The 14,711-nt window shown below is 30.0% G+C and overlaps 1 protein-coding gene across 4 annotated transcripts in view; it reads left to right on the plus strand.

Annotated features, from left to right (window-relative positions):
* Nucleotides 1–14,711, plus strand: part of LOC129960015 (calmodulin-binding transcription activator 1-like) — a 149,017-nt gene that overhangs the window by 32,044 nt on the left and 102,262 nt on the right. Inside the window, exon 1 of one of the 4 annotated variants that reach the window (XM_056073035.1) lies at nucleotides 13,589–13,869. The exons of the other annotated variants lie outside the window; for them this stretch is intronic. Within the exon in view, the coding sequence (XP_055929010.1) occupies nucleotides 13,743–13,869 (127 nt within the window). The 5' untranslated portion in view covers nucleotides 13,589–13,742. Of the gene's footprint in view, nucleotides 1–13,588; nucleotides 13,870–14,711 lie in introns of those variants that run through there. 4 annotated transcript variants of the gene reach the window in all.

Raw genomic sequence — 14,711 nt, forward strand, 5'->3', positions numbered from 1 at the left:
ATTTCTCACGGTTTCTTTCTTCTTTTGATCAAAGATAAAGAGCAGATTGATTTGGATTTTAGCCATGGATAACTAATTTTAAAAATTGTCTTTAAGATTAAAATTCCCTTTTAACTGCTATTTGGAAATAAAAGATGTGTTTTAACAAAAAATTCTTTTCCTTGTTTCCCTCTATTACATGCGTAAATGATTTTAGTTCAGACTAATCCTTATTTCAAGTAAATAATTTTATATCATTTATATTATCATCAAATGAACTAGGTTTTATGTTTGTTGATGAAAAAATAGATGAAATTTTTAGAATTTTTCATTTTTTTTTTAAAAAAAAATTTGGAATTACAATATATGCATTGTATGCTTATAAGTATGTTTTTGTTTCATCATAAACAAACTTATGTTCATATTCCTCATAAAATTCAAGAAGGACGAAAAAAAAATCTCTTTCAGTTTCGAGAGATGTCAACTTTTTTAGATCTAAGAGGGAAGCTAGTTTCTGATTTTTCTTTATGTTAAATATCAAAATCCTTTCTCGCAGGTAAAGGTAATTACTTTTATGAAATAACGACAAGAAGGATCCTGTGTCGAATAATTTGCTGATAAATTCTGGTTTTTTTAAAACTTGTAGAAGGCCATTACAATCTTTAAAAAAATTTCGAGTGACTATTTAAAATTTTATAATTTGATATTTAGTATGACCGAATCATTTTGAAACCTCAATAAATTTTTTTAGTAAATTAATTCTTAAAACTTGTTATAGTTAACACGTATATAGAATAATAATTTTATAGATGGAATCAGCAAGATGTAGATTTATGTCTTTCCAACAAAGTAAGAATTTAGTTTTACTTTAAAGAGATATTCAGATTATTTTTCATTCTAAGACAATGGCACTTGGAATACTAGAATTCGAATTAACTGAGTTTATAAACAGTGACATTCATTGCACGCAATATCTTGATACTGTTATAATATTTAACGAAATAAAAAAAAAGTATCAAGATAGAAATAATTTACTGTGTACAGACTTCGTGGAAAACGAAATTAAAATGTCTCTGACCATTTCCAAAGATTCGCGTGTCTTAGAATTTTTTGATACTTTAGATCAGATGTTTTCTATAAATTTTTCTTTGTTACATCTGGAAAAATGTATACACGGAACACGACTACTCAAAATATGAGTGCTCTCAATGATTTAACTTTTTTAGGTATTTTAACTATCGTCCGCTCTCGAAAATTCGTTTCATAAACAATCTTTATTATGAATACAATATATATTACAAGGGAAAAAAAAATCAAATTACTTTGAGACCATAACTAGTTGAGAATGGAATCCGCGTAATCCTTTTTTATGAGGCCTAAATCAGATAATGTCCGTATGCACGAGGGATTTTATTGAAATACTCTGTTGATTTTCTGTTTAACTTAACTGGCTAGTTTCCAGGTGAATTGTAGGTATAGTGAGTTGAAATTCAGTTAACATGTGTGATTTATGTATGCTGTTTCACCTGAAGTTTTTGTAAACTTTGGAAAACAATACTCTTCATTTAGTTTATTTGTAATTTTCTAAAATGTAAACTTATTTGTCTGTAAATAGTTTGCAATAATTTGTGCAGTATTGGAATTAATTCTTGGATATGTTCGCTTCGTAACGTAGTATGTCTAATCTCATCATAATTTTCATATTAAAGGCCTATATTATATTTTTGTTAAATAGCAGAGGCAGTGAAAAATAACTGAAAATAATGTTAGTTATCGTATAATCAGTTACAAAGTCTTAAATTGCACACGCACGCACGCACGCACGCACGCACGCACGCACGCACGCACGCACGCACGCACGCACACACACACATACACACACACAAACACACACACACACACACACACACACACACACACACACACACACACACACACACACACACACACACACACACACACACACACACACACACACAATTGAATTTGAAAGTTGTAAAATATCAAAAAATTGCAAGTTCTCAAGTTGCAATGCGAAAACACTCAACATGTCTCTTACCGAAACACATATTGGACATTCCCTAACGAATAATTCTTCTAAAATTATATTCCTCTGATAGCGTAAGTCTTCTGTATAACTTGAGAATTTGTAAACATTTTGTTTGTTGAATATTTAGGACACGCTGGCTGCGTTTGATATTTCATTTTCCTGTTGGACAACTAGTTATTTTGACGTGCGTAGACTTCTGAGGCGAGAAAATCGCGAGACGCATTTTATTTGGCTCCTCTGTTTACATATCTTTCCCCATCGCACTTTGTTCTCCCTTCACGTTAGGGAAAAGCTTGTGTGCTAGTGGTTTCCAGTTTTTCAATGAATTCCCTAGGAGCCTCTCTGAATACATAATGGTTTGTGTCTATATCGTTGCCATGTTTTGCGTTCCTCTTTCCCCTTCTTTTGGACCATAAATATACATATATTTTGGAGGCTTTCCGTGCCAGCCATTTTTTTGTAGTTTGATTCATTTTGACTGAAGTTCACTTGCGTGACAATTGAATGAAAGTTTCTGCCTTCAGTTACAATTCTTTTTTTCTCCCTCTTTGATATATAGTTGGAATAATAAAAGCTTCATTTGTAACATACTCGATGATTAGAATATATTGGTTTGGCTTTCATTTATATATGGTACCATTGTTCTATATTGCTGTTAATAAAATTGCTCCCGTTTATCTAATTTTTTTTTGTGTCGCATAGATATTGTGTTACAAAAATACTGTTGTTTTGTTATGAAAAAGTAATCGAGCGAAAATATTTTAATGTTGTAATCAAATGAAATGTTTTGGAAGGGAATAGATTGCATATTTAGGTCACATAGTTTGGAATTCGTAACTATGTTGAAGATTGTCCTTTTTGCAATAAAAATCGAATTGGAAATTATTTTCATTTAACTATGGACTCCTTCCTTAAAAGGTAAATAAAATTTTATTGTATCGAAAGTGTATATGTACTGAGTGTATTGTACTGAAAATGTTTTAACAAAATATTTTAAAATGCAATAGACTTGTCTCATAACAGTTTTGTTATGCATCAGTGATGTTGCCCTGCAAGAAGCTGCCTCCAATAGAAAATTAGAGTGCTTAGTTTTGAAACTTTTTTTTCATTATAAGAAGAACTTGGCTAACGTTTCAGCGCTAGTAACAGATCTTATTACATAATAGTGGGTAAGCCTTATTGCTTAGGATACGTTGTGATCCAGATTTTATGAATCATGATATATTTTATATTTGTTACCTTATAGGCTATAGTTTGGTAGGGCTATTATTTTTGTGCATATTACTAATAATAAAATAAACAGGTGAACAAAATTATTATTTATTTCACAAGTTACTTAACAATTAATAGGTTAAGTAAGTTATATTTTCAGTCTTTTCAGCTGAAAGGAAACATGATTGATATGGTGCTATAAACACATCTTATTAGGCATATTTTAGAAACGGCAAATTTCAAGATTTTTTAAAAAGATGTGTGTGAAAGAAAAGTTTGAATTGAAATACAATTTTCGAATTTTTACATCAGTCTAATAGTCTAGGTCTATTGCAGTATTGCAGCATTCTAGATTTCATAATCAAAGTAAAACTAATGAGATTTAGTTTCTCTAATAGAAAATCATTATGTAAGCTGGACAGGAGATACTCTTCCTTTAAATGTTTGCTTTTACTTCTGTTCGGAATTTTGAATAATAAATCAATATGCAGTAATCTAATCTAGATTAGATGCTAGAGACATTTATGTAACAAATCAGTCAGATATAATCATTGGAGTATGAATATGCTAAGTTATATTACATTCATAGAATCGGAAAAGTTCAAATTTTTAAGAATGTTAAATTATTTTGTCTGGTTTTTAAAAAAATTCATAGCCTAATATAGATCTAAACATTTTCATATTTATAGATTGAAATACTTAACAAATAACTGCATTGAATAAATCCTTTAAGAATTATAAAAATTTATTAAATGGAAGAATGTTTTTGTTAATTTACGAATTAACTCTTTGCAGACGATACCCATTCGTGATACACTGAATATTTCTATCTATCCCCCTCCCCCTAATTTGCATCTATTTTCTAATAATGAAAAAAAAAGTTTTAAGTGATTGCATAATATGAATTTCTAATTTTATTCACTTGCGAATATTTAACTTATGTCTATTCCCCGCAAATTAATACAGATTATTTTCTTTCGTCTCACTTTAAGGTATAGACAAACCTGAAATTCAAATTCGGCAATCTCATTAGAATCCGAACATTCCTACTATACATGAAAATGAACATGGGAATTTTTATTTATAAATATTATGATTCTCCATGTAATTTAATTATAATAACTAAGCGGTAATTACTTTTTTTTCCTGGAATACATAATCATTCTTTCTAACCTATTACTTCTTTATTCTAATCTAATTGTAATTATGTATACTTTCAGTTCTGGAAGCCTCTCAGGTTAAACTAGTAAAAAGCATATGTTTATATCTCTTCATTGTCGACTTTTTTTTTCAGGTTCTCTGTAAATGCATTTTCTCCTCAGTAAGATTGAAGTTGTAAGAAAATTAAGTTATCTTACTACAGCCAGCGAGCGGGAAAGTTTTCTTCTTTAAAAACTTATTTTTTGCTTTTATTAAGCTTTCATACAATATTTTCATTTCCTTTTTGCAGTAAGCATGTTGTTTCTAAGGGAAGCAGGCTATTTAGGTGCCCTTTTAAGTCAGAGTAGTAAAATATATGAAAGACAATTTTTTAAACTTTTGAAACGATATCAGCTTAATTTTTAATTAAAATTAAAGAACACGCTCTGAAGTGCACATTCCTATCCTCTAAGGTTATATCGTACAAAATTGTGTGTACAAAGCTGTGAGTCAAACGAACTGCTTTGTAGAACGCCAACACAACAATCCATCGGCTCTTGTTCCTTTTGGAATCGGAAAAAATATTCCAAGCATTTTATTTCAAAAATTAATACATTCGCTTCTAATTGTAGAACAACCCAACCGTGGAATAAATTTTTGGTATTTTCTTAAGAAACGAACCGTTCTGTTCTACCGCTTCTTTAGGTTATCATTTGTTTAGGCCCAAACAAATGATAACATAAAGAAGCGACATCGGTGAAATGCGACGGTGTGTTGCAATATATCTTGTGAAATACTTTTACTGTATGGCTTCACAATGAATGGGGAAGCAATGTTGAGTAAATAGAAATTCTATGGAAAACGGGACTATTAAAAAAAATCTTTCCATAGCGTTGCGACATACTTTGTTTGAGTGTTTCGTTCCAATTCGATTCCGGTAATATTTCGCAAGAATCTTCATTTAGAAATGCTCCCATTTCTTTATTTCGATGTTTTCTATCATGTTGTCTTTCACGATCTCTGTTATGTGCTTTGAAATCATTATTTTCAAGGCGCTAAAACTATTCTTAATAATTTGTATTCTGTGGAGAATGTTTATCATTAATTTAAAACAGCAAACGATATGTCTGTTGGAGGAGTTTTTGCAATAAACTGATGAAGAATAAAACGCGTTTCTCGCTAAAAACGCTGGTTATTTTCAATGAGGTAAAATTATTGTTGTAAAAATTTTAAATTGGTTTCATTTAGTAATTATTATTGATGTCAAATTTCCCAAATGTATTTGGCCTTCAATTTGGCTGCATTTAAGTTGCATTTTCAAAACATGTGTTTAATAAGGATGGGATCATGTTTACAAAGTAAATGCTTATACTTTTTAACATTTTATATTAAACTACAAGAATGACTGTAAAATTATAGGTAAAATACATATTTAAAAAGTAAATTTCGCGCCAAATATGTCGTTGCACTGACGAATAAAATCCGTTTTTAATAAAATGGATGGTTTGCACACATGAGTTGCAAGATATAGACACATAACCTTCTTAAGTAAAAAAGACAATAAAATATTAAAGAAAAAAAAATGATTGGATTAAATTTTTTAATATTCTTATTTCTGACCATTTTAAGTTGATTGATGCATCAGGGCAGGACTTCGAAACTTTTCCTTCGTGATTAATCTCTGAAAGTTCAAGTATGAACTGTTATTTAATTTTACATGTTTTTATTAATGTACTAAAAAGTTGAAAGTAATTATTTTATCAAAAAATTCAAGAGGTCTTAACAAAATCATAAAATCATGAAGCGGTAATAGAAATATCTAATATTAAATTTTAATCGCATTTATTATATAGATTTTAATTTTTTTATAAATACTTACATTTTTTTTTATGATATTCACTGTCACTTAATTTTCTTATTGTATTATTTTTAGCTTGTCATACTTTTTTTTTGCTTTAATTTACAGTTTTTGGTAATTTTTTATTGCTTTTTAGTACGTTTATAAATAAGTGTTTATTAAAAACTTTTTTAAAAAAATTTTGTTGTTATTTTCTATTTTTAACTTTTAATGTATTTCTCAATCTTATAATCAGTTTTTTCCCCCAATAAATTCAGAAGTTTCTCAACTAGGATCAAAATTAAATTAAAATTATGCGCTGAATCGCCAATAAAGTTATGAAAATATTAAAAAAGTATTTTGTTATGAAATAAAATTTCAGAAATGGAAATGAATTTGAAAGCACATAAGAAAGTGAATAAAAAAATCGATTACACAATTCTATCTTTATTATTATTACTGGAGGGAACTAACTTTATGAGGTTTACGGTTAATCAATCGATTCCACAAAAAGAAGGAATCACAGAATGACAAACATGAAAGAATTTATATAAAATCACGTAAAAACAGTAGCATCTCTTTACATATCGCTTTACGAGAAAACTGAACAATGCAATTGCACTCTTTTTTAAAGCGCTTTAGGGTTTATCAAAAGACCGTGGCATACAGCTGAGAAAATTTTAATAAAATTTCCTTTTAAATTCCCAAATAATTGAAGTTTTAATTATGTTTGAAGATGTTTTAGAGTGGAATGTATTCCAGTTTCACTCTCTTTTGCCATGTAAATGTAAACTTAATATTAGTATAACGTTTTAGTTCATGGAAGGATTTTTTTTTTTGCTGGTTTTCTGATATTATGAGAAATGTCAGTGGATAATAAATAAATTTAAGCCGAAATAGCTCATTTCCTAGCCCTTTTTCACTACAGTCTATGCCCTCATTATGGCCATTCCGACTCAAAAGCGTCTTTTATCCCAAACCACCATTATGAGATGTGATTCTTCTATTGAGGAGAAATGAAAGAGGAAATGCGGTGCTCTCATCTAGGAGCGTCGCTAAAAGAGTTGAGATTTTGTATCTTTTCTTTTTATGGACAAAAAAGTGATGGGGAAAAAAAAAGTAGCCCGAAGGTGAATACCCGGAAGTCTCGGAATGGTTTGGAGAGATTGGATCGATGAGTTGTTTACCGGTGCATTAAAAAGAAGGAAAAAAAGTGGCGACCTTTTCCGATGTTCGCCAAGGTGAAAAATGGTTACAGAAGTTGGACTCTTTTAGATTCTGGTCTAATCCAACTACGTCTTGAATTATAAAGATTCGTAAATGGAATTCAAGTTAAGCAGACAATTGTATGTATTCCTATGTGTATGAAATAATAATGAGTTCAATTGTTTTTCGAGTATGCAGATTTGTGATTTATCCCTTAAAAAAAGATCTCGATAAAAGAAGCTTATACACGATTTTGTTAACGAAGTCATATCTTTATTTTCATTGTAAAATATTTTATATTTTTAGTGATTGGAATTTGGATATTGATTTTATGAGTTAAAATAATACTCTGTTACGAAGATGCTTGAAGGTATTGTGAGCTAACTTTCATATTTTGTGGCACATCAATTTAAGAGCTTTTGATCTCTGAGCAGATTTAATTTGAACCTTTGAACATCAACGGATTTGTAATGGATTGAAAATTTCAATCTTTGATTTTTCGGCAATGAAATTGCAATTTTGTCGTCAGTTCATTCCGGGTTAATGGAATCGTGAATTCTATTTCTTTTTTGCTAAGTCAGAATGAAGATCTGTTATTTGTAATCTCGTTTAATTAAGGTAAATAACTATGTTGGAAAGACAATTTTTTTGCTAAATTCTGACATTTTTTAACTTAATATTCTTAATGTTTGAATAGGTTTTCTTTATAAAACAGTTTGAATTTTGTTTCTAAGTGCTATTTTTTGGGGAAGCTAGAACTGATTTTTATATTTTCATTTACAAACATTTTAATGCTATTTTATATATTTAGATGCTGTTTTTTCAAATTCTAATCTTTGTTAGAATTTTCTTACGAAGAACCTCATAAATTAATAACTAATGCATAATATTTGTTCAAATTTGGTACTGTAATTTCTCCGTATATTTTATAGTTCTTGAACTAAAGAATAAGTAAACTATTCATTTATAAATATTTTATAGTTGTTTTAATGCTTCACATTGTGAAAGAAAAAATAATAATAAAAAAAATCATTCTATTTATCAATCGAAATCCAATATTTAACGAATGGATAGAAAAACAGCTTGCCTTTTTTTAGTTCAGGAACTAGATAACAAATTTTTTAAGTTATCTGCAAAATTTTACGCGATTCATTTGCTAAGCCTCTAAACTAGAAAACTTTTGCTTTATATCCCTTTTTTTGTTAAAAATATATCTATATTTACAGCTTATAAAGCATATTTTGATTTCACAGATGTATTTTCTATCTTTTTAATGCAAGAATTCATAAATATATCTATTTTAGAGAGATTTTCACTAAAATTATCATAAACATAAAAATTTATCACATACCTTAAACCAAAATTGGTGCACGTAGATAGCTTAGTTCTGAAAGATAAAATTATTGCATCTTACAGTTTTACTACTTCTTATAGTCTTTACTGCTATTTTTTTTTATCTGAACTGATAAGAGTTTAATGATGATTACTGATGTAACATTTTATAATATCTTATCAGAATATATACGGGTGACGTTAAATTTTCATTAAAAGAACTTTTTATTTGGAGTTTTTCGCTCTTCAGTTTATTTTGAAAATTTCCTTATTTCTTCTCATATGTAAACATTTCTATTTATTTTTGTAATATGTTGAATTGAGCACTTGTCATGGTCCCACACGACTGTTAACAATACATGCTTTGATTTTGCACCGAATCAGACCTACAGATACAATACTTCTTTGAAGGTGCGTAATAGAATCACCGGTTGGCCATTAATAAAACAGGTATGCATTGTTTATGGACAAGTAGTGACAAGTTCGAAGAAAGGAAGATCATCTGTTATACCTGAGGGATTTACCGTACTGTATTACGATGGCAACTGTTAAAAGAACTGTTTCTGCCTTATTTGAAAAAATGATAGTGACTATATTGTACAGATAGTGACTATATGTTGTCCTAAATGCCTTATTAAGAGCAACTGTTGTAGCTAATAACTGAATGAATCCTTGCTCATAGGCACGAAATTTCAGAACGAACTAGATTTATTTTTAACTTCTAAGAGATACAATTAACCGCTTCCCAAAATTGGAGACTATTAATTGAGTTTCATTATTACTAATTTTTAACTTAACCCTTTAAAGGGCCATATTATGTTAAAATATTTTTAGGCTTGAAATTAGAATAAGAAAAGGGATTCATTTAGCTTATTAGATAAATTTAATTTGATTAATTAATTAATTAATTTGGTTAATTAATAATTAAGTAACAAATCAAGACACATTTTATGTGAGATAAAGAACTGAAGCATTTAAGTTTCTGTCTTTCTAAAAAAATTTGTCAGAACTGATGCCAAACTACATAAATTCATACAAAGATTGATAAATTTGGTGGGAAGCATACATCCCACGGCTCTATAAAGGGTTAACTATGTAAATAAAATGAACTTTATAATGAAAGTTGCGCGCATTTCATATGTATGTAATTTGATGAATGTTGATTTACTAGTTGTGTGATTGCTGTCAGTATTCAGTGTGAATACAGTATGCTAATACTAAACAGTATTCAGTACTTCTTTATATGATCGAAATCAGTATTTCACAATTTCAGGTCTGATCATTAAATAAATAATTTTTCTTTGAATTCTCCTTAGGGTAATCATTTAGTTTGACACTTTGAAGTAATTAAAAGTTTGTTATACATATGATTTGTTTGTACATACATAAATTTGTCTGCCGTCTTGTTTCAACTTGTTGAAAACATTCATTCGATAAAGACAAAATTTCTACGATTTTTTTGGGAGCAACTATAAGAAGTATTATTCGAAACGTATACTTTTTAAGGTCTTCTTTCTGATATTTTTGCATTTAATTTGATGTGAAATAATGGAATGTTTTTAATTTTATGCAAACAACTTTATGCAATTTTAATTTAATGTAAACAACTTAATTAAAGCGGTAGGATAGAAAAACACATATCCCTATTTTTAATGTTAAATTATGTATGATAATTGAAAAACGAATCAAATTTTTTCAAAAGTACTTAGATTTTTTGATTTTCAAATGAAAGAGCTATATAATGCTTCCTAAAGAGCTATATAATGCAGAATTCTAAACCTTGACATGAATTAAAAAGAAAATCTATATTGCTATTAATGGCAATATATTTTCGAGAAAGGATATTATCATAGATTTAAAAAATTAGAGTGTACTTTATCATAGACTTAAGAAAATCTTTTTTTCCTCCTCTTGTATATGGAATGAATGCTTAAAAAATAGTAAGCGAAAAATAACACCTATATCAGAGTTAAAGTAGGATTACTAAGAAAGTCAAAAATTGCAAATTAAAAAAACAAACAAAAAAAAAAAACTTTTGTTATGCATTTTTGAATATTTATTTTAAATTTTAATTAATATGTTAAATCTTTAATAATTATTTTTATTTGTAGTTCTTATTTTTAAATACTGGAAAGCAGAATTATTCATTTTTCCCCCTACTTTCTTATATCGATGTATAGAGAAAGTACTGTAATCGTCAAAAGGTACAAACTCGATATTTTTTCGAATCTTAGCGTTTTAGATCTTCTTTTGTTCAAAAAACACATTTTTTGTATTATGTCTCTCTGTAATAAATGCAATTCAAAAATGCTTTGAGATAAACGAATAAAATTCGGTTATGCCTTTTTTTTCACTAAATTTGTAGATTTCTATCAAATTTTGAACGAAATCCATTCACAGAAAATCTATCTGTTCGGTGTCCGAATGTAAGTTAACGTTATAACTATAAAACGAAGAGAGCTAAGTGGATAAAATGTGGCTGACAGATTCATTTTCTAAAGTGTAGATACACACCTATCAAATTTGGAACCATATTTACCAAGGGATTGGTTTTCTGTCTATCTGTATTTGTAGAATATGATCGCGATAACACAAAAATGCAATGACCTAAAAATATAAAATTAGGTAACTTACGTTGTGATTACAATTGTGGTTCAGCGTCAAATTTCAGTTTCACTCAGTTGGGAAAAACGCATCTGAAACACAAATTAGATTTTTGGGATATCTATTGCTAAATGTTTAGGATTAATTTCCAAATATTCGCCAGGGAACACATGATAGATTCAGAGAAAATGCTTAATTCACGCAAAAGATTAATATCTTTGAATTATTGTTCACCAAGATATGCAAGACTTTCGTGCGGGGGGGGGGGGTAACATCTTTATTAAGAAGTATACGAGAAAATTTTGGGGAAACTACTCACGTTGGTTATTCATTTATCTTTGCCTTCTTATTTCGTTTCGGTTTAACCCACCAAACTGAGCCGATTTGTGAGTTTTATGTGGAATCTTTCCAAAAACCTCCCAAACTCTTTTAACGTGGTGAATTGTTCTTAATGTGCACGCTATAATGTCATCGCTAGCGAATCTGTATGGGATAAATGAGACGCGATTTCTATGTTCCCCAAGGGAGTTAATTTTTATATCAGTATTGGATAATGGTCATTCGAACTACCTTACAAGTCAGTGACAGATTGAGTCTTTTCTCCCTATGCTGTCCTCATTAAATGTTCATATATTTTTATGAAAAACCCTCGAGCCTTTTCTGTGATCGATGTGTTACTTCACTCTGAGTATTTTGAACATGCCTTTTTCTATTCTTTAGGGTTTGTGTTACGCGATATGTATTGCGGTTTTTGTATATCCCTCTTTATCGTTCCAGTGATTAAAGAAAATCCTAAGATAAATTTTTGACATTCAAAGCACATAATTGGGATCCTGAAGACTACGCCCCACAAAAAAATCTGTCATGTCATTAATAATTTTGAGGGTGTGTATAAAATATATATAAGAATTGCCAGTTCCTTTTAATTTTGAATTCCTATGATAATCATTTATAGTTGATGTTATAGGTATATTCATACGAGATTTAATGAAAGAAAGATGACTGTAGAATTGCGGAGATATGCTTTTAGATTTCTGAGAGTGGACATTTTTAAATGAAAATTTTGAAAATACAATTTTTAAGAGTAATTAATAGAAAGAACATACTAAGCTAAATCTGAAGAACAGGTTAGTGGTACTTAAGTAGGATTTCTATTAATTTTCATTGCAATAGTCGATATGCATACTTGTTTATTGTTTATTTGCTATTACTTTTTAAACATTTATCCATAATTCATTACCGCAAACATACCGTAAAGAATGGATTTATTTGTTGACAGGGATTGTTATACTATTAGACCAATTAGTTGAATAAATTTTGCTGAGAACAGGTAGATGGAATGAACTCTTTAAGAAGGTCAGGATTCACTTTCGATTGTCGCTATATTAATTGATGATGATAATGAGTTATTCCTGTAACTCATTGTTTCTCTATTTTTGTACCCCTTTTAATTTTGTATGATTTTGTTTACTTTTTCAAATTAATTTATAAATTATATGTCTTGTTTATAAGAAATCTATGAAAGTAAATGTTCAGAGTGATAGTTTTATAATGAGGATGAATATTTTTAAAAACTTCTGTTTTATCTTCAATAAAAATAATTGGCTGTAACACTCTTAACGAAACCTTATATTTCGTTTCTTGAAATCTGGCTTAAAAAATATTAATATAAATAACATTTTAATAAGATTTTTAATCTCAATATCCTGATTTTGACGTAGTATTTTTTTGTGCAAATACCTCTGAAAGGTACTGTTTGTACCCTCACGAAGTACCTGCACCGCCAACCGAAAACTTTTAGTGTAGCTATTAAAACTTAGTCATCAGTCCACTCACTGGCTTAGAAAATACTTTTTACTTCCGCGTTTAATGCTTCCAAGCCCAGAGACCAGACTAGCCCGCGAAAACGAGTACTTCCGATTCGCTATCTGACAGCAAGCAAGCAGACGTAAACAAAACGTCTCTTTCCCATTTCCTGTGTCTTAGAATCAAGAAAGAAGCAAAGAAGAATGGGCTGTTTTTAGCTTAAAACCCCTTTTGACTCCATTATGGATACTAACACTGCATGCACATCCTAATGGTCCGCGTGTGTGCTTAACGACTTGGAGAGCTACTTTACGGCCCAGTCGCGCATTTTAGATTTATTGTGAATTTCGGGGCTGAAAAATGTAATTGAAGACTTATCGGGTAAGGAGAAATCGACTCAGGAAGAGAAGTAGCAAGGAGTGTTTGATGAAAAACGTAAGATGCGCAAGAGCGGGTTGGGCGCCTGCGCCTATTTACCCACCCAAAGCGAGTGTACGCGTACCCCGTCATTGATCGGTGGGCTTCGCAGCCGCCGGCCGTCGAACACCGAGGTTTCTCCTCGGATGGCTATGGCCAATGACGATCGTCCGAAAACTCTCCGTGGTCCAGCTACACATCAAAGAGGATGGGCGACTCTTTCCCGTCTACCAGCTACTCCAGCGACAGCAACACACCGCCGCCACCCCTAACGCCACCATGACGCGTAAGATAGCTATTATTCTTGTTGTTTTTGCATTCCTACCTGTCCCCCTTGCCAGATATACTTCACCCTTTCTTCTCTATATTTTCACCATTTCTCATTCTCTTCATCATCATCATCATTTGCGTCACTTGTAATGAAAGACAAAAAACCGTCTTTAAATCTAGAGTGTATGTGAGGGTCAGGTTCATTGCCACGTATAGCTCATTCATTTTTGATACATTGTCAATTAGTTTTGATACTTCCGACTTATAGAACTTCGTTCATTCATTAGCTATAACATTTTGGCATTTGATTTTGATTCATCTTCAGGTTAAAAACTGTGTCATTTTGATACATTGTGGCAACTGGGATGACAGCCCCTTGGTTTTGGTGTTTAATTTGATTACGCTTGCTGCCATGTTTTATTTTATGTAGGATTAGTACGATATCTCATTTTAGTTGAACAAATCCGAGTTTTAAAGTGTTTGGAAAATGTGACGGTCTTGATCGTTTATAAATGACCTTTTAGTTTTTCGTTTGGTTTCTTTTTTATTTGTTTATAAGAGGGATTTTTCTTGGATGTGTGGTCTTTGAAGCTTTCATTCATATTTTTTAAAAATTAGTTTGCAAAATGACTTTTAAGATTAAACATTTTATGATTTAACTTCACATCAATATTTATTTTTGTTTCATTCTCAGTAAAGGAGAATCACCTCTTAGTTGTTACTAGTATATTATCATTAATTGATCAGTTTGTAATCTTGCAATTGTTTTTTTGTAAATTCAGTAATTTGGAACAGAATAACATTTTGAGCCGATATTTCATTACTTTTTGATTGAAAACAATTTTTTAAAAAATTAAC

The sequence above is a fragment of the Argiope bruennichi genome, chromosome 2, assembly GCF_947563725.1.
Source record: "Argiope bruennichi chromosome 2, qqArgBrue1.1, whole genome shotgun sequence".
Lineage (NCBI taxonomy): Eukaryota > Metazoa > Arthropoda > Arachnida > Araneae > Araneidae > Argiope > Argiope bruennichi.